Raw genomic sequence first — 21798 nt, 5'->3', positions numbered from 1 at the left:
ACCCTTGCCACCGAAAGACCATGCCCACCCTTAACCATAATATTACCCTTGCCACCGAAAGGCCATACCCACCCTTAACCCATAAAGTACTCTTTCCACCCGAAAACCCATGCACACCCTAAAGCTTAAAATTGTCCTTCCCATGCAAAAACCCATATCCACCCTAAACCCTAAAATTACCCTTGTCACCCGAAAGCCCAGACCCACCCTTAACCCTAATCTTACCCTGGCCACTGAAAGCCCATACCAACCCTAAACCCTAAAATTACCCTTGCCACTGAAAGACCATACCTACCCTAAACCCTAAAATTACCCTTGCCACCTAAAACCCACGCCCACCCAAAAACCCATAACACCCTAAACCTTAATATTATCCTTACCATGCAAAAACCCATACCCACCCTAAACCTTAAAATTACCCATGTCACCCGAAAGCCCAGACCCACCCTTAACCCTAATATTACCCTTGCCACCGAAAGGCCATACCAACCCTAAAATTACCCTTGCCCCCGAAAGACCATACCCACCCTAAACCCTTAAATAACCCTTGCCACCTAAAAGCCCATGCCCACCCTATACCCTAAAATTACTCTTGCCACCCGAAAACCCAATCCCACCCTAAATCCTAAAATTACCCTTGCAACCCGAAAACCCTTGCCCAACCTAAACCCTAATATTACCCTTGCCACCCGAAAGTCCATACCCACCCTAAACCATAAAACTACTCTTGCCGCCCGAAAAATAATACCCACCCTAAACCTTAAAATTACCCATACCATGCAAAAACCCATATCCACACTAAACCTTAAAATTACCCGATTCACATAAAAGCCCAGGCCTACCCTAGACCCTAATATTACCCTTGCCACCGAAAGCCTGTAGCAACCCTAAACCCTAAAATTGCTTTTGTCACCCGAAACCCCACCCCCACCCTAGACCCTAGTATTAGCCTTGCCACCGAAAGCCCAGACCCACCCTAAACCTTAATATTACCCTTTTTTTTTGTAGAGTTTTATATAGCGCGAACTAGACCCGAACCAAATCAGGTATCAGAGCGCTTTACATAGTACAAGTTACGTTTTTACATGAGGACACACACTTTCATTTTTAGGCACGGGGAGATTAAGTGATTTGCCCAGAATCACAGGAGGTTTTGGCGTCGTTACCGAGACTCAAACCCAGATCCCCAGGTCCGAGGTCGAGCACCTTAGCCGTTAGGCCAACTCCTCTCCCCCAAAAACCCATACCATCCTAAACCTTCATATAATCCTTACCATGCAAAAACCCATACCCACTCTAAACCATAAAATTACCCTTGTCACCCAAAAGCCCAGACCCACCCTTAACCCTAATATTACCCTGTGCCACCGAAAGCCCATACCAACACTAAAATTACCCTTGCCACCCGAAAGACCATACTCACCCCAAACCCTAAAATTACCCTTGCCACCTAAAAACTCACGGCCACCCTGAACCCTAAAATTACTCTTGCCACCCGAAAACCCATACCCATCCTACATCCTAAAATTACCCTGCCACTGAAAGCCCAGATCCACCCTAAATCTTGATATTACCCTTGCCACCGAAAGCCCATACCGACCCTAAACCTTAAAACTACCTTTGCCACACAAAAATCCATACCCATCATGAACCCTAAAATTACCCTTGCCACCCGAAAACCCATACCACCCTATACCTTAAAATTATCCTTGCCATGTGAAGACTTAAACCCATCCTAAACCCTAAAATTACCCTTGCCACCTGAAAAACCATGTCTCCCTAAACCCTAAAATTACACTTGACACCAAAAGCCTAGACCCATCATACACCTTAATATTACCCTTGCCACTGAAAGCCCATACCCAACCTAAACCCTAAAATTACCTTTGTCACCCAAAAGACAATACCCACTCTGAACCTTAACATTACCCTTGATACCGAAAGCCCATACCCACCCTAAACCCTAAAGTTACCCTTGCCACCCGAAAGCCCATACCAACCTGAAACACTAAAACTACCCATGACACCCCAAAACCCATGCCCACCCTAAACCTTAAAATTATCCTTACCATGCAAAAACCCAGACCCACCCTTAACCCTAATATTACCCTTGCCACCTAAAAACCCACGCCCATCCTGAACCCTAAAATTACTCTTGCCACCCGAAATCCCATACCCATCCTACATCTTAAAATTACTCTTGCCACCTGAAAACCCATACCCACCCAAAACTCTAAAATTACCCTTGCCACCCGAAAACCCATGCCCACCCTAAACCCTAAAATTATCCTTGCCATGCAAAGACCCACACCCACTTTAAACCCTAAAATTATCCTTGCCACCCAAAAGCCCATAGGCATCATAAACGCTAAAATTACCCTTGCCACCCAAAAACCCATACCAAGTCTAAACCTCAAATTACCCTTGCCACCTGAAAACCCATAACCATCCTAATTACAATTGTCACCCAAAAGCCCAGACCCACCCTAAACCCTACTATTGCCCTTGCCACCAAAGGCCCATACCCACCCTAAACCCTAAAAATACCCTTGCCATTCAAAACCCATACCACCCTAAACCCTAAAATTACCCTTGCCATGAGAAAACCCATACCCACCCTAAACCTTCATATTATCCTTACCATGCAAAAACCCATACCCACTCTAAACCATAAAATTACCCTTGTCACCCAAAAGCCCAGACCCACCCTTAACCCTAATATTACCCTGTGCCACCAAAAGTCCATACCAATACTAAAATTACCCTTGCCACCCGAAAGACCATACCCACTCTAAACCCTAAAATTACCCTTGCCACCTAAAAACCCACGCCCATCCTGAACCCTAAAATTACTCTTGCCACCCGAAATCCCATACCCATCCTACATCTTAAAATTACTCTTGCCACCTGAAAACCCATACCCACCCAAAACCCTAAAATTACCCTTGCCACCCGAAAACCCATGCCCACCCTAAACCCTAAAATTATCCTTGTCACCTGAAAACCCAGCCCCAACCTAAACCCTAATATTGCCCTTGCCACCTGAAAGTCCATATATACCCTAAACCCTAAAACTACCCCTGCCACCCAAAAACCCATACCGACCTGAAACCTTAAAATTATCCTTACCATGCAAAAACCCTTTCCCACCCTAAACCCTAAAAGGATCCTTGTCACCCGAATGCCCACCCCCACCCTAAACCCTAATATTAGCCTTGCCACCGAAAGCCCAGACCCACCCTAAACTTTAATAGTACCCTTGCCACAGAAAGCCCAGACCCACCCTAAACCTTAATAATACCCTTGCCACCGAAAGCCCTTACTGACCCTAGACCCTAAAACTACCTTTGCCACACAAAAATCCATACCCAACATAAACACTAAAATTACCCTTGCGATCCGAAAACCCTTACCGCCCTAAACCTTAAAATAATCCTTGCCATGCGAAGACCTAAACCCATCCTAAACCCTAAAATTACCTTTGCCACCTGAAAACCCATACCCACCCTAAACCCTAAAATTACCCTTGCCACCTGAAAACCCATACCCATCCTAATTACAATTGTCACCCAAAAGCCCAGACCCACCCTAAACCCTACTATTACCCTTGCCATCAAAGGCCCATACCCACCCTAAACCCTAAAAATACCCTTGCCATTCAAAACCCATACCACCCTAAACCCTAAAATTACCCTTGCCATGAGAAAACCCATACCCACCCTAAACCCTAAAATTACCATTGCCACCTGAAAACCCATACCCACCCTAATCTCTAAAATTACCCTTGCCACCTGAATACCCATACCCACCCTAAACGCTAAAATTACCCCTGCCACCCAAAAACCCCTACATACCCTAAACACTAACATTCCCTTGCCACCTGAAAACACAGACCCTCCATATACCCTAAAATTAGCCGGATCTGGTGGCTCAGTGGACTAATGCGTCCATTGCAGGGGCCTGTGTTCGACCTCATGGTCACAGGTTCAAATCCCGGCGGGTCCACTCAGCCGTTCATCCATCTGAGGTCGATAAAATGAGTACCATTGAGTTGGGTAACAATAAACATCTGTTATTCAGCGGCAAGACACTTACGGGTAATGGTGCGCTTTACAAATACACCTGTTATGTTATGTAAAATTACCCTTACCACATGAAAACCTGTATCAACCCTAATATTACCGTTACCACCCGAAAACCCATACCCACCTTAAACCCTAAAATGACCCCTGTCACACCAAAGCCCAGACTCACCCTAAAATTGCCCTTGCCACGTGAAAACCAATACACAACCTAAACCCCAAAAGTACCCTTGTCTGAAAGCCCATACCAACCCTAACATTACCCTTGACACCCTAAAGCTCATACCCACCCAAACCCCAAAATCTACCTTTGCCACCCCGAAAACCCATACCCACCGTAAACCCTAAAATTACCCTTGTTACCTGAAAGCCCAAACCCACCCTAAATCCTATAATTACCTTAGCATTCCGAAAACCCATGCCTACCTTACACCCTAAAATTACCCTTGCCATGCAAAGACCCACACCCACTTTAAACCCTAAAATTATCCTTGCCACCCAAAAGCCCATAGGCATCATAAACGCTAAAATTACCCTTGCCACCCAAAAACCCATACCAAGTCTAAACCTCAAATTACCCTTGCCACCTGAAAACCCATAACCATCCTAATTACAATTGTCACCCAAAAGCCCAGACCCACCCTAAACCCTACTATTGCCCTTGCCATCAAAGGCCCATACCCACCCTAAACCCCAAAATTAACTTGCCAGTAGTTAGTTATAGTTAAAAGCTAGTTTCCATAGGAAAAGCGTTTATTTATTTGCCAGTAACTTTGTCGCCATTTGATGAATCCTCGCAAAATGTTTAAAACTAATACGTACGCCAGTCACTTCAGCTCCTGTCTCAGAAATTTCAGGGTGATCCATCAAGCGGGGGCCGAGAAAGAGGGGGGCGGGTCCCAAAACGCTTTTTCTCCATGTTAATTTTCATAGGAAACTTTAGACAAGGCTACACCTTGAACTGCTGAACGGAATTACACCAAAATTGGCAAAAAGGTACTCTTCATCCAGAAAGCACTCTTTTTTTAAATGGTGTAAATCGGTTTGGTAGTTCCAGAGAAACAAAAAGATTTCTCAGATATACCACTGTGGCTGCGGTGGATGCGCAAAACCTCCCGATCTCGTGCATGGGCTCTGTTTGGCTGGCAACACTTCAAACCAGGAAATGTTGGCAGCCATCTTGTAACTCAAATTAAAAAAAAAAAGATAAGGGGGCAGGATAGGAACACACTGACCCCCCCTGTGCCTCCTGGGGAGATCCCACAAGAACCTACCTGGGCTCAAAAAGCATTTTTTTCAGGCTCCTCTCCTTCGTTTAATTAGGCCCCTGGGTGAAAAAATTCTGCAGGGCCCATGTGGGCCCCCGCAGCCCAGGGAACTGCCACCTCCCTAGCGCTAATGTTAATTAAAATGCGTGGAGGTCATTCCATGCAGCCCCGGAGACGCCAACTCCCAGAGCTAATATATTAAAATGCGGGGAGGCACGCACCCCCGCTGCCCTGGAGACTGCCACCTCCCTGGGACTATATGAAAATATGATGCTTGGGGGGGGCTCCAGCCCCCCCACGCAGCCCTGGGGACCGCCACCTGCCCGGGGCTAATATATTAAAAGGCGAGGCCCCGGAAACGGCAAACTCCTCGGGGCTATGTGACAATATAATGTGTGGGGGAACTTCAGCCCCCCACGCAGCCCCGGGGACTGCCACCTCCCTGGGGCTCTGCAGAAGATGGGAGGGGTGTCGCGCGGCCCCCTCTCCTGGAGCCGTATATGGCCCTGGGGAACGCTACACCCCAGGGCTGGCTCCAGCAATGTCCCGGGGTGCCCATCCCCAGGGACATTGCAGTTTGCTATGATGCTCCCGCCATCCCATAGCAAACAGTGTGCGCTACTCTAAACAAGCGAGAACATTATCTCTCGCTAGTTCAAAGCAGAGCAAAATTTGCTTTTTACACACAGGGAGCTGCATGTTAGCAGTTCCCTGGGTGTAAAAAGCTATGTTGGCACCCGCTAACAAAACTAAAGGCCAGCAAATCGCCGAGGCCCTGCCCCCTTTCTCCACTACTCTGCAAAACGCGCCTCCTGGCATGCCCTTGGTTTGGCGATGAAGTCCCCTTCGCTCAGAGGGTGCATAGGGGCCAACTAGCCCACCTGTTACCTCCAGTAAGCCCCATTCAGGGGGATTGCTGAGAGGTGGTTGCAGGCCATGCCCCTTTCTCCACCACTCTGCAAACACGCCTCTGCACACTGCTGGTCAGAGGATGAGGTCCCCTTGCCTCCTGAGGGCCTCAGGACTAAAGTTGACTTCATCCCCCAAGCAATGTACTAAAAGCCCAGCGGACTAGCAGCCATAGAAATAACAGTATTATTCTAGGCCAGGAGAGATTTTCTGCCAATGGGCAATGCTCTGCCTTTTACCTGTGCTTCTCACTAGCAGGTGCCTATTGGCAGACCATCTGTGTGAGCAGAGATGTAAGCCAAGGCACAAGGATACTTGTCCTAGGTTGAGGTGGACAGGTATGGAAGTCAAGATTTTAACACTGGGTTCATGGAGTTACAACCGGCAATTAAGCGACTAGACCACATCTCTGTGCCCACGCTGCCACAGAGAGAGAAAGACGTACCCATTAGGAAGTACGCTGTGGATGTTAATAGTCCTAGGACAGTGGATGCCCCCTGCCACATTGCCACTCAGTATGGGCATTGTACTGGAACATACTCCAGGTCTGGTGGCTCGTTGCATGCATGCTGGTTTTTAAAGCCATGCTATGCAGCATTCTGGAATAAATGGTCTACTATTTGCACTAATTTGATTTGGAGATAGGTTGATGCCGTGGTGGGTAAATTTTTCAGAATCAAGCATTGCCCAAGCTAATGGGTCTGGCTTTGGCTCTCCACCTTTTAGCTGTGCCAATGCTCTTTTTCTCTGTAAATGTTTTTTGCATTCAGTTACTTGACACACCGGCGGTGTTGTGGGAACTGTCTTGTCTAAGTAAAACAAGCATTGTCCAAAAGCCAACATAAAACAGATCGAATGATTAGCACTGAGGGGAAGTACTTATTGTAAGGATGTGCACATTTTGCAAGAGTGGAATGTCATCACTCAGAGTCAGATGAGCCAGTGGCAGAAGTGAACTCAACCTGCGCCCCACAATGTATGCTGTGGTAGGCAGAAGCAAAATAAAATGTGAATGGTAGTACAGCAAACCAATCGATAAGGTCAATGTAAGTACGTATAACTCACACACACACACACACGCACACGCACACACATGTGATGTAGTCACTGTGAGGGGCAATGATAATGCAGACGCTAGGTGTTGGGGACACGTTGCTTTTATTTAACAAGCGATTTACAAGAAGAGCGCCGAGCGTCCGTTCGTGCCGGCAATCGTGGTACTCGCGCATGCGCAGTCCGCTCCAGGAAAATGGCGTCTTTGCGTGTGCGTGGTGATGCACACACAAAGACTAGAGCACAACTCTACATATCTCCCCTTTTTACACACATTTAAATGAGTCTGCAAAGTCCCCACAAAGCTTAACACTCGCCCAGCTCAAAGTCTCGGAAATGATGGGGTCGGACCACCACTCTGCCCACGCTTGTGCGTCTTATCGGCGTGGTGACTTCTTGGGCACTGTTCTCTGCCGGGGTCACTGTCCTGTTTCTCTGAGGGCTCTGCTCTGCCCCTTTCGGTGTCATCATCTTCTCTTGCTGCATTTCCTCTACAACGGGCATTTCATGATCTCTCTCATCCTCGTAAGATCCCTCTTCCCTGTGGCGTTCTTCACCTGCTGCCGTGACTACTTCACTACCCTTAGCTCCTGGATCTTGTAGGGCTCTCTCTTCTTCCGCAGGCCACTGTAGGATCTTGTTGATTTTTGCATTCGATCTTGGGACCACACATTCCCGTCGCTGAGTAACGCCGCTCTGTCGTATACTTCTTCCACTCGCAGGGGCGAGCTATACTTGCTCTCTCCTTTCCTTCTCAGTACTGCCAGTTTGACTCTCACCCACTCCCCTCTCTCAAGGGCTGCCTCTTTCACGTTCTTCCTTCGATTATAATGTTCAGAATACACTTTCTGAGCCTTCTCCAGGTTGTGCTGTACCACCGCAGGAGACCACTTGCTAGTGATGGTCTTTTCCCTCCAAACTACATTGTCCTTGGTGAAGGGGTGCCTGCCTCTCAGGATTTGAAATGGGCTGTACCCCGTTGACGTGGGGGTAATCCTGTAAGCCCAAATCATACTCATGACCTCCTTCTCCCAGTACTTGACCTTCATGATGGCAGCTTGGATGGACCCCATGATGACCCGATTGAACCTTTCCACTTGTCCGTTGCTCGAAGGATGGTATATAGAAGTATGCTTGGTTTTGATTCCATTCCATTCAGTATATTTATACCATTTATCGGAGGTAAATTGTGGGCCATTGGCACTCAGGAATGTTCTCGGGATCCCTTCTCTCAAGAAGACTGAGGTGAGACACTTTTTCACCGTTTCCGAGTCCATCTCCTCTTGGATGTGAATCTCCGGCCACTTGGAGTACTTGTCCACTAAGACACATACGTATTTCGGTGTCCCTTGGTTGTCCAACACTGGCCCCAAAATGTCGACTGACACATCCTCCCATGGGTTGCGCGGCTGGTCGAATTTTCCCAACGCTGGCCTCAGGGGTTTCAGGATTTTGTCTGCTCCTTGGCACTGGCCACAGTCTCTTACGTGCCTTTTCACTTGTATGTCCAGTCCAGGCCACCAGTACATTTGCTTCACTCTCAGTTTGGTTTTCACTATGCCGAGGTGTCCCTCATGTAGCTGGGTTAGCAGGTGCGGGATCAATGTCGTAGGGGGCACCACCTTGTCTCCCCGGTACAGGAAGATCCCTGTGTCGCTCACCGACAGCTCTTCGCGGACTTCATAATATTTCCGCACCACCTCCTTCAACCTCTTCTTTTCAGGCAACCCCTTGATTATGTATTCCTTGACCTCGCGGATTTCTGTGTCTTCATCATAAGCTTGGGCCCATTCTTGTTTGCTAATCACTCTTTCCGAGTCCTCCATAACCGCTATCATCTCTTCGTTCTCAGCTGCAGGGTTAGGAGCTTCTTCCATGGCGGAGGCTCTGCTTAGGTAATCAGCTACCTTGTTGCATGCCCCTGGCATATATTCCACATCATACCGGTACTCCAATAGTTTCAAAGTCATTTTGGCTATACGTGGTGTGGCCGTCGCATGCCCACTAGAGGTAAGAACCTTGACAAGGGGCTTGTGGTCTGTCTGCAGTCGAAATCTCGTGCCTCACAGGAATTGTCTGAACTTCCCCATCGCCCACACTGCCGCCAGCATCTCTTTTTCAATCACGCTGAACGTCTGTTCAGCAGGAGACAAGACTCTGGATGCGAAACTGAGGGTTTCCACCATCCCGTCTGCTCTCTCCTGCGCGAGGACTGCTCCTAGTCCTTTCTCGCTAGCATCTGTCGTCAGTAAGGTTTGACCCAAGGGATCATATCCTTGTAATGGTACAGCTTGACTGATGTCCTTTTTTAGCTCGTCAAATTCCTTTTGTGCTTCTTCATTCCATTTGAACGCTGTTTTGTCTCTTATCAGCTGCCTCAGTTGATGTGTTTTTGTGGCAAAGTGTTGGACGAACTTACTGTAATACTCAACCATTCCCAGGAATGATCGCACTTCTTCCTTGCTTTTGGGCTCCTTGGCATTGCAGATCTCCTTCACGTTCTCACTCTTTGGCGTGATCCCGTGTCCTCCTATTTAGTGTCCAAGGTATGTGACAGACTTCATTCCCAGGCGACATTTCTCCCATTCCGCGGTCAGGCCTTTCTCTTGCAGTACGCCTACAACCATGTTCAATTTCTCATCATGGTCTTTCCTGTCCATCCCCATCACCAGAATGTCATCTTGAAAGTAGATGCCCTCGATGTCCTTGAATAGGCGGTGCATTAACTTTTGGAACACTGCGGCAGCCGAGGCAAGACCAAAGGGCATCCTGCGGAACTGATAGCATCCAAAGGGAGTTATGAAGGATGTGAATTTCCGGCTTGTTGGGTTCAAGTCTATCTGGTGATAGGCAGACGTGAGGTCGATAGTGGAAAACCACCTTACCCCTCTTGTTTTGGCTAGCATTTCCTCTATACGAGGTAACGGGAATTTCTCCACAATCAGGCACTTATTCAGTTCTCGAAGATCCACACATAGACGTACTTTACCGTTGGGCTTTCTTGCCACAACTAAGGGCGCCAGCCATTCCGAACTGTCTATGGGTTCGATTATTCCTTGATCTTCCAGCCTACGCAGCTCCTGTTGTACAGCTTCACTCACTGCTATGGGCACATTCCGTACCTTGTGGGAGACCGGATTGGAGTTCTCCTTGAGCAGGATCTTGTGTGTGAATTTCTCCAGTTTGCCGACCTTCCCACCGAACATTTTCGGGAAGTCCTCTTTTATTTTCTCCAGGTCCGGCCAGCAATCTGAGTCTGTCGTCAACACTTGAATGTCTCCTCCTGGGTCCAGTTTTATTCCCAGATCACCTTGATCCATCCAACCCAACACTGACGGGCCTTTCTCCGCTACGTACAGCTTACACTCCGCTGTCCTACCTCTGAATTCGAATACCAAAGTTCTATAAGCCACCATGGGAATGGGGTTGTTTGTGTACAACACTGGCCGTATATCAGGTGGTTCTAATCCGGGTCCTAGGCTGGGCTCAAATTCTTCCTCCCATACTGATCTTTGGACTATGGTGTACGGGGATACTGAGTCTACCACAATCCTGATCTTCACTTCTCCTATCAGCATGTCGCATCTTGGCTTGCAAAAACGTCTGGTGTCTATTCCCAACACCTGGTCTTCTATACACAACACGAGGTCTTCCTCTTCCAGTCCATCCTCTTCATCTTCTGGTTGTTCCTGTGTGACATACTTTATCACCGGTCTGTTCATTTTCCTGCGACATACCTTCTCATAGTGGCCTATTAGGCCGCAAAACATGCATTTTGCCCGGAATGCCGGGCAGCGTTTATCTTGGGCTGCATGAGTCGAACTTCTGCACCTGTAGCACGTGTTCCTGCCTTCCGTAGACTGCTTCCCAGTCTGTCCTGGTTTTCCCGCCCATCTGTTTGTTCCTTTATTTTCCTTTCCTTTATTTTCTTCCGGAGCTCCGAATCATCCACTCTGTTCACCATGGTCCTCTGGGGGGTCTCTTTCTTCGCTGCTTCGGCGCATCGTTTCGATAACTCCGCCTTCTTTACCATAGCTATGACTTCTTTTAGCTTTTTTACACAGGACAAGGGTCTCTAGACAAAAAATTATAAATTCTGCAAAATAAATATAGGCTAGATAGCAACTATATTCTTTGTCCAGCCAGACAGTATTTAATTTCCGATAAGTAAAATATAAACAGAATATAGTGTAATACAGGCAGGACACCAGCCGATGCCCAGCTGATACACTTAGGAAAGGACAAACAAAAATATATACAGGCAATTCAGGTAGTCTGTGTATCACAATTCACAGTCAGACGATATAGTTAGCACACTATTGTTTGCATACATTAGCATAATTCATATACATATAGTGTGACAAGGTCGACGACGTTTCAAACCCTATACATATTCTAGGTTCATCTTCAGGACAAACAGTACATGCCTTCTTATTGAAAAGTCAAAATTAACTTTTTTAACCCATACTGCCCGGCTAATATGGGGAGCCCAAGCCAGAGTAGTGACGTGGTGGTCCGCCGAATATGTCGACGGCCAGCAATCAACCGTAATAGGGGCAGTACGATAAGGCGCAAGGAACGGGTCGTCAATTCGGTCCGCGTTCAGAGAAGAATTACCCACACTCAGATAGACAACTGCAACCAGGGACTTCTTTTAGCGTCGCTCCTCCGTGTGCCCACAATTTATCTTGTGCTGTCTTGTTGGTGGTGTGCATAACAATTTGATCTTTTATGAATTCGTCCTGGAGGGCCCCGTATTTGCACGTTATTGCCAACCTTCTCAAGGCCGCGACGTCATCTATGGATTCCCCTGTTTCTTGCTTTCCTTGCTGGAAATTGTAGCGATCAATGGAGACGCATACCGCTGGGCGATAGTGATTATCCAGATCTTCTATGGCATGCTTGAAGACGTCGATGTCCGCTTGCGGTCTGGGCGTGGGCACTAAGTTCGTGAATACTCTTATCCCTTCTGGGCCTAGGTTGTGTAGGAGTATCCTCCTCCTCCTTGCGCTGGGGAAGGCTTACCCACTTTCATCTTCTAGGGCCTCTCGATAATTTTTTAAGTATTCCCTCCAGTCTTCCCATTTCATCTGGGGTTCACCCGGTTTGGGCAAGAACGGGATCGGCACTGTAAGTGATGATGCCTGCGTGCTCATCCTGGCCTGCTCTTCCGGTTCCGCTCCCTGGTTCCTCGGGCAGCCCGACGTGCTTGCGTTTCCCCCTTGTGTCGGGATCTGTCGGGGTTCTCCTGCACCCCCTTCTCCACGATCCTCCCGTTCCGCCAGGGCCTCTGTGGTGTATGTCAATCCCCTACCGTGTTTCTCCTCAAGGTTGCTCTTCCTTTTTGGCTCGGGTGCACGAGGTGTCTTCTGGCTCTGGTTCACGTGGTGTGTGCTTCCCGCTCTTTTGCGCTACTGCCGCGCTCTTCTTGCCGTCCTGTCAGCAATCCTGGGACAATGTTCCCTCCTTTGCTGTGCCCTTTCTAGATGGGGTGGTATGGGGTGTGTCTCCCTCTGTCTTCTGCTCCCTCTGTTTTTTTTTCTTTTTTATATGTGGGAGATCCCACTCCTTGTCGCCACTCTGATGTAGTCACTGTGAGGGGCAATGATAATGCAGACGCTAGGTGTTGGGGACACGTTGCTTCTATTTAACAAGCGATTTACAAGAAGAGCGCCGAGCGTCCGTTCGCACCGGCAATCGCGGTACTCGCGCATGCGCAGTCCGCTCCAGGAAAATGGCGTCTTTGCGTGTGCGTGGTGACGCAGACACAAACACTAGAGCGCGACTCTACAACACACCCCCAAGCATCCCCCACCCGACCACATACACACACACAGACACACACAGACACAAGCCCCCTCCCATATACACACACACTTTTAAGGAGATGGCTGGATGAAATAGATTCCATAGAAGTATATTACATCTATGCATGTATATATAATTTAATAAAATTAAAAGGAAATGGCCTTGGCTAACAACAGACCTAAAGACAGGCACCAGATGCTCTTGATGGCTTATGGTCAAATTCCAAAATGAAAACTCTGGGTGAAACATGTCCACATTTTTGTCGTTGTGTCTCCTACATGCCTCTTATCAGCATAATTCTTACTAACTATGAACTTGTTGAATTTCCATTATTATTTTCCAGAGACTTCCTTGCATGATATTAGTGTCTCTCAGGCGCGAAATACAACTGTGACAGCGGGTGATGCAGTGACCTTACAGTGCTCGTTCAGTAGCAGTGAGAAGTCGAGTATCGGTGGCTACAAATGGTTTTTCATCAAACCCTCCTCCTCTTCTATGGCCGAGGTGACCAACAGCAGTGAAAAGTTCAGCGGAAGGGTTTTCCGGCCAGAGCACTCCTTCTTCACCTCCCAGCAGAAGGCCGACGTAAAAATTCACGACGTGCAACACAATGACGCAGGAACATACGTCTGTGAGGTGGAGCTCTTCATGATTAATAGCCAAGGGCGTGGAAACGGGACACAACTGCTGGTGCTCGACGGTAAGAGGGCATTGTGTTTAAAGTCTTCAAGACGGCACCAAAAAGAATCATCCCAATAACTTTCCCAAACTTAACAAAATCTACGGGTGGTGAAGCATATGATGGCATTACACTAACCATTATCAAGATGGACTGCTGTTTCTCTATTATAATCACAAGGGCTAAGTTGCAAATGTATTTCTTTGCATATTTGATAATGTTTTTAAATATTTTACAATCTTTGTAAACTTCAAATATCTAAAAAAAGTATTGTGAGATAAACCTAGCAAAAGTTGGTTTTACATGGGAACAGATTTGTAGTAAAGTCCTTCTAGTCAGTGAATTATCAGTTGTAGGTCAGAATACTATATGCAGAAACCTCGCCTGACATAAATATGGTATCTGAAATATAATTTGTATCTTCCCATTTGGAGCAATATTTTTTAGAAACTATATTTATATCAGATGATTTTCTGACAGCAATATTCAGGTGTTGCATTGGGTTATTTTACAAAATATTTAATGCAGAAATGTTTTTTAGCCAAATCTTTTTTCTTCAAAAATGTGTATTTGCTGGTCAAGTGTTGCAGAGCTTGGAAAGGAATGTGACCTACAATGGGCAGTGGCATATGCACCACCATTGATGTTTCAGCTATCTCTAGGAATAAGGGCATGCCACAAATATGTAACTCTTATCGACATATTAAGGATTACATTGATTTGGTTTCTTGTTGAGCTTAAACACATGACCTCAGTCTTATTCTCCAGATCTTAAAGGTAGTATTTACTGGTACATTCAGTTTCCTCCTATGGATACTGCATATAGCTCTCCTGTGCTAGTAGGTTCCATAACTCACTAATATGCTGCTCTATTTCTGGCTTTTCCTTAACATATATTTATTTTATTGATAGCATTTGTAAAGTGCACCTGTCATCAAACTGGTATCCTTGCGCTGACAGCGCTGCTGGCATAAAAAACGCACACAAGCGGAAAGCATAACTTCTTAGGGAGGAACCAGGTCTTCAAAGCTTTTCTGAAATGCAACAATTCTTTTGATGACCTGCCATGGGGTGGCAGCTTGTTCCACAGCTGGGCCACCTTAACTATAGAGGCCCATCCACATAGTCTTGTCTTATGAAATTGATTTATACAGATAAAGTTTGCAGAACTCGAGCGAAGATATCTCCAAGGGGTATATCCTTTCAGTCTGTGTTGTAGAGGCATAGGACCCTCGTCCTGTAGTACCTTAAACACATTGCACATGGCTTTAAAGATTCAGTGGAAGTCAATGCAGTTCCTTCAATGCATTGGATTACCTAATTATCTAATCTGTAAGCTTCAAATTCTTCAGAATCTTACAACCTAATGGGAACTGGATGATCCACGCTAAGAACCTTAATAAATCTCTTCATCTGTTTCCCTTTGAAGTCAGGGAGGATTTTAAGACCTTTTGTATTGCCTATTTGATCCCTCTCAAAGAATGTATGACATTACAACGCATAAATTTACTATACATGCCTTTACAATGCAGTTTTTACATCGCAACATCCTTTACAATGCAATCTTTTACATAGCATGCCATTACATCGCATTTTCAGAAACTACCTTTACAACGCATTCCATTACATCGCATTATACCTTTACAATGCACACCTTTACAATGCATACCATTACATTGCATTTAAGGTAAGTGTTGGATAGTATAGGGCTAATAATTACTATTCTAACTCCAGTGAGTGCAACAGTAGGGTAGGTGTCGGATAGTGTAAGGGTACTATGCTTGCAATGGTATGCGTTGTAATGACTTGCGATGCAATGCCTGCGTTGTAGTGACATGTGTTGTATTGACATGCATTGTAGTGACATGCAATGTAATTGCTGCGTTGTAATGACATTCTATGTAAAGGATGTTGCGATGTAATGACTGCGTTGTAAAGGTTGTTTCCCCTCTCAAACGTTATGCCCCTTGTCATACACTGTGGCCTATCACTGCTTTGTACATGAGATGCCCCGGTTTAGGACAGCTCGCATTGGAGGCTTAAACTTTTCCGTGCTGGTCTCGAGGCTGTGGAACTCTGTCCTCTATTATCTAAAATCTACTACTTTTTTGTCTGTGTTACAACCATGAATAAGTCCATGCTGTGTAATAAAGTTGGTGCTATCCTTCCCTTAGTGCTTTGAGGTGAAACAATGGAGCTGTTTTGTTAATAAAAGATACCAAAATTAAAGTAACATAACAGCTCACATCAAGACTCCAGCACCTTTCCCCCATAGTTTACATACATAAAGGTTTTCGTCCACAAACGTCTAAAACTTGAACTGAAGGCATGTACCACAAAGGTAGCTAAGCGTTTTTAAAATCAATTTGCTTGCACAAAAAGTACTTTTTGTGGAACCAATGCATTCATAAGGACTGCTTAAGCTGGAAAATCCTGTGGTAAAAATCATTTATGCAGAACAAATATTCTACAGATACTTTTTTGCATAACAGAAAAAATTTGCAAAGTGCATGAGTTGTAATGTTTGTCAACTTCGCCTGCATCCCTGCTTGAAACAATCCTGTGTCTTAATGGTTCATCATGTTTGCTTCCTTTTAGCCCCTCGGAACCAGGAATCTGGAGCCATTTTCAACCCTATCATACTTTACACTGGTTTAGGCCTGGCATGTCTGCTTCTCCTGGCAGTTGTGCTGATCGCCTACATACGCAAGCGCAAAGGAGGTGAGGATCACCTGTGTGAAATACAAATTGTAGCCTGAGTGTAACTGCTACAGCCATGTTGTCTTGATCATGCTAACCGGGCAACAGAGGGTGCCCATCTACGACGTTTAGAGCCTGTCTTTCCACCTAAGCTCCCACAACAAGAAATGAAGTCCAGCTTGCTCAGCTACACAATTAACATTTTTGTAATCATAAGGTTGTCTTCTTCCTTTCTCATGATCTCAGACTCAGCCACAAGTGTACTCCCTTTGTTAAACAAAGTCATGTGATCTTCACTGAATATCTGTGTGCGGAAGTCTATACATTTATGTCTTGTCTGTTCTTGTCTGTTCAATGTGATTTCCTGGGGGACTCTTTAACACATGACTCCTTCTTCTTACTCCTTCACTGGTTTGGGACCTGTCACACCTGCCCAGGTTTATTTCCAGATACAAAAGTACAGACTTTTAGTTCTGGCTTCTGAGGCAGCTTTAGCTGGTTCACTAAACTATTATTAAAAGTCCTACTCTCCCTCTCTCTCTCTAAATATATATATATACTAGCAGCCCGTCCCGACGTTGTCCGGGTATGAAATAGAATGTGTGTAATGTGTGTATTTGGCAAGGGCAATTTATTTTAAAATCTCGCGGTAGACAACATTTTTTGTTTCATTAGAATAGGGACGGAGAAGGCCCAGCTGCAGCCCTGGTTGATGTTAGCAGGCGCGTGTAATTGGTGTAGTGACCCGCCGCCTGAGCCCGGCTACAGCCCTGGTTGATGTTAGCAGGCGCGTGTAATGTCATTGAATGAGAGAGTTGTCAGCCGCGGGTAAATCCGTTTAATGAGAGAGTTGTGTGACAGGAGTAGGAGAGGCTGCAGTAATTGTCCCCGCAGACACGCTCATTTGCGTGTTCCCCCACTTGAGGCCCAGATGCAGGCCTGTTTGATGTTAGCAGGCGCGTGTTCCCCCGCTAGAGGCCCAGCTGCAGCCCTGGTTGATGTTATCAGGCGCGTGTAATTAGTGTACTGATCCGCCTGGGCCCGGCTAAAACCCTGGTTGATGGTAGCAGGCGCGTGTAATTTCGTTGAATGAGAGAGTTCTGTAACAGCGTGCAGGAGAGGCTGCAGTAACGTTACTTACCAGGCCTCCAGGTGAAAGCGTTTGTCACGCCCCCAGCACCCGGCCACAGCAGACGATCTTCTGATTAATGTACGACCCACATGGCATGAAGGGCGGAACGTAGCACTCGCCCCCAGCGTTTCTCACGCCCCCAGCGTGTCCCTTGATGCGGCGCAATTGCGTTCACATGGCATGAAGGCCGGACACACGCCCCCAGCGTTTCTCATGCCCCCAGCGTGTCACGCCCCCAGCCTGCCCCTTGATGCTGCGCAGCAACGTAATTGGCGCTTGTATGTACGACTCACATGGCATGAAGGGCGGACACATGCCCCCAGTGTTTGTCACGCCCCCAGCACACGCCCACAGCCCACGATGTGATGGCCGTACCACACGCCCCCAGCGTTAGTTACGCCCCCAGCCCACGCCCACAGCACAACACAGACACGCCCACAAGGGACTACTTTGCTGGCACGGTTCATTTACCTTTTAAATGTGTAGAGGAGTTGGCCTAACGGCTAAGGCGCTCGACCTCGGACCTGGGGATCTGGGTTCGAGTCTTGGTAACAACGCCAAACATCCTGTGATTCTGGGCAAATCACTTAATCTCCCCGTGCCTAACAAAAATGAATGTGTGTCCTCATGTAACGTAACTGGTGCTATGTAAAGCGCTCTGATACCTAATTCAGTTCGGGTCAAGTTCGCACTATATAAAATTCTGCAAAAAAAATAAAAAAATAAATAAATATGGTGGCTGTCTGCATAGCCTATGTCCTTCTGCTGCAACTGCTCTTTCCAACGCTCTATTGGGTGTTGTGATTGGGGATGTTGTTACTGAGATTACCCGCCTCAAAGGTTTGGGCTCTCTCTTTATAATATTAGTATGGATGGATGGATAATATATGCATATATACATATGTATTGTAAAACAAACAACCGCAAAGGTGCACCACAAAACATGAAACAATAAGTGCAAATGGTATTAAAGCACAATGAGGAGAAATATCTCAGAGATGTTGAAGTTCTTCTTGTATTCTTTATTTTCGATAAGCAGTAAAACACATACAGCCGACGCGTTTCGTCCCAAACTGGGACTTCTTCAGGGCTTTTAGTTAGTGGGACGTCGCTTGTGGGGAAAAGTGTGAGAGGAACCGGGATCCAGAAGTTACATTCCCGGCTACTGTAATCCTGTTATCTATTGGTTCGTTCAAAAGTACAATTTGTAAACATGGACTATAAGTATGCTAAAGGCCAACGTGGGTAATGGTCTCTCAAAATTCCTTGGTGATGAGGATAATAGTGTGACTAACTCAGACCGTATACTGAGTCAAATCTAGAACTTGTGGTGGACTGAAGGTCCTATTAGTCCAAGGGAGGAGGGTGTGGGCACTGTGTACCAGTAGGCCGTTTTTGATCAAGCGACCGGCGCCCATCCACAGCCTCCGTCCCGATAGAAACACCCGCAGTACACACACACACGCGCACACACGCACACACACACACACACACACACACCCACCCCCACACACACACACACACGTTTTAAATCAACGGGCTCTTTTCATTCTATTAAATTCTCAGTCACAGTTTGCTGCATAAGGCATTTGGTCAGCACACCTTTCCATTGTCTCCTTTTTAAAGTTATAAAGTGCTCACTTAAGATTGCAGCTGCCTTGACAGCTTGGTTATGTGGGGACTTATTTTGAAATCCTTCACACATGATAATATTAAAAAATAATATAATGCAGGACACAACTGAAAGGTTTGTTACTTAAAAACATCACTTGTAAAATTGTCACTGCCAGTGAAGAATGTTTAAATCTGTAATGCAAGCATGTGGAAGCCACGTTTAATTTCTTTCTATTTCCTTTTGTTGCATATACTTGCTATAAAAAACAGAACTAACCATTTCCCAGCTTGTACAGTGCCGACCTATTGTCTTTGCCAATGCAAGTTTAGTGTATGGGGGTTAAAAGTGGAAAAACAACAGATTTATATAACGGTAAAGTTCAAAGAAATGGTAAAACCTCTGCTTTGAGATGTGTGTCGTCCCTTGGATTTACTTCCTGGCCTACACTGACCAGCAGAGGCAGCTCACCGCAAGGTCTATGGGCCACAGTTATTGTTTAACTGCAAACTTTGGTGGCATCACATTTTCAGTGGAGTGGCATCAGGATATGTGTATAATCATAATGAAGTCAAAATAAAGTTGTTTAATTAGTACCTTTAATTTGCTTTTCATTTTTTTTCAGAGAGCAGCCCAGAAAGCAGGTACGTCTTACTAAAACACCTGCCATATTTCAATGTGTTGCACCCTATGCTTAGCAGATAACAGGTCTCTTTCTCCTTTGCAGTAATGCTGTGGTTTATGCGGAAGTCCCCCGGAAAGGTAGGAGCATATCTACCTAAGTGGCAGAGTCTGGCTTTTGTGCCAGGGATGTGAGCGGTGGCAGAAGGCCCCTCAAGGGGTGCACTGGTCATTGACAGCTGAAAACATGTTTAAAGCTGTGGGATGCATACGCCTTAAATAGCACAGAGCAAGCACTCAAAAGGGCAAATTTACTATTATTTCATGCAACGCAGGGCAGCAAGGGAATTTGTGTATGCCTGGTAGATGAAAGTGATACAAACAAAATGGTCCCAGAGCATGCACAATTCTAAAACAATACCAGATAATTATAGACTAAATAAGAAGAAAGTTTGCAACCTTGTTTTTAATCTTAACCAGCAAATCCAATAGATTGGAAATAATTCATAAAATACATAAATATATATACACAATTGGTGCCCCTAAAGGGAAGGGAAGGGAAGGTCAGGGTAGTGGTGGAATAGTGTGGGGAAACTAAACAGTGACAAATTAATAGTCAGTTTAGGCCTTTGATACATAAAACAGGCATATGACCAATGGTTCACAAACAGGTAAATCTCATGCTTCAACGTAAATGCAAGATTGGCAAATAATAACAGAAGCTGAGGAAAGGGGAGGGTGTGTCGACGTTTCAACCCAAGATCGTTGCAGGTACTGGCTGAGACCTTGCTAGAGGGTCTTCATCAGGACGGTGGGGAGCAGGATGAGCCAGATAATCAGAAAGTCATGTGGAATCCGGCTATTTGTGGCACGGTTCCTCGGGGGAGAGCATAGGATATCGGGGAAGCAATAGATTAAAAATTAGAGAGTGTCGTTGCACATCTGGATGGTAGAGGCAAGACAATCAGATGTAGTACGTTGTTTTACACAGTCAAACGGCAACAACAACACGTCACCAATCTGCTGGGGATAGTGGTAAGGCAGAATGGTGGAGTCCGCCGCGTGGGTACGGATCCTTAATTAAAAGCCTCACGCGGTCTCAAACGGGGAGTCAGATGAACAATGATATTCAAAAAATCCGTCAGATAGTTCGGGATCCTTGGAAAAGCCGAATCTTTAAAGCACCGATGGGGAGTCGAAGTGGGTCACATACGGGGTCCGCACGGGTCCCCCCGACATTAATCCACCCAGGTCCCAGTGACTTGTTGGGTAAACCCCCGTGTTGCTAACACATGGTAGATGAAAGTGCCATGAAGCATACCAATGCTAACAACATAACATAACACAACATAGCATAATATTAATGAGCTGAATGGGCATTCCTTCCCCCTTAGCTCTAGCAGTGATCCACCTAATGTGTGGTGTGAATGGCCGGGCATTCCTTCACCCTTAGCTCTAGCAGTGATCCACCTAATGTGTGGAGTGAATGGCCGGGCATTTCTTCACCCTTAGCTCTAGCAGTGATCCACCTAATGTGTGGAGTGAATGGCTGGGCATTCCTTCACCCCTAGCTCTAGCAGTGATCCACCTAATGTGTGGAGTGAATGGCCTGGGATTCCTTCACCCTTAGCTCTAGCAGTGATCCACCTAATGTGTGGTGTGAATGACCCGGCATTCCTTCACTCCTAATACTCTCTCCTCTTGCTCTCTGCCATGTTTTTGTGAGACTTCAGTTTGTGTCAGAAGACTCCCCAGGCAGATCCATCTCTCCTCACTGCTGTGACCCTCCACAGACTCACAAAACTCCACTTCATGACTCTCTACAGAGCTGGCACACTTTGTGCCTCACCCCTCTTCTTTCACCTCTCACTGCTGCCAGGTTTCCTCATCCCTCCCCACTTCTCTCACTCTATCCTAAGTGACGCATCCCTTCA

General features: G+C 46.3%; 1 protein-coding gene across 1 annotated transcript in view; it reads left to right on the top strand.

Annotated features, from left to right (window-relative positions):
• LOC144753982 (uncharacterized) overlaps positions 1–21798 on the top strand; it is an 80062-nt gene that overhangs the window by 44443 nt on the left and 13821 nt on the right. The window contains exons 2-4 of the mRNA XM_078641505.1: positions 13464–13820; positions 16398–16535; positions 19971–20005. Coding sequence (XP_078497631.1) covers positions 13616–13820; positions 16398–16535; positions 19971–20005 — 378 coding nt within the window. The 5' untranslated portion in view covers positions 13464–13615. The remainder of the gene's footprint in view (positions 1–13463; positions 13821–16397; positions 16536–19970; positions 20006–21798) is intronic.

Source organism: Lissotriton helveticus, chromosome 5_1 (assembly GCF_964261635.1).
Source record: "Lissotriton helveticus chromosome 5_1, aLisHel1.1, whole genome shotgun sequence".
Lineage (NCBI taxonomy): Eukaryota > Metazoa > Chordata > Amphibia > Caudata > Salamandridae > Lissotriton > Lissotriton helveticus.
This window is presented reverse-complemented; position numbering and strand designations above follow the sequence as displayed.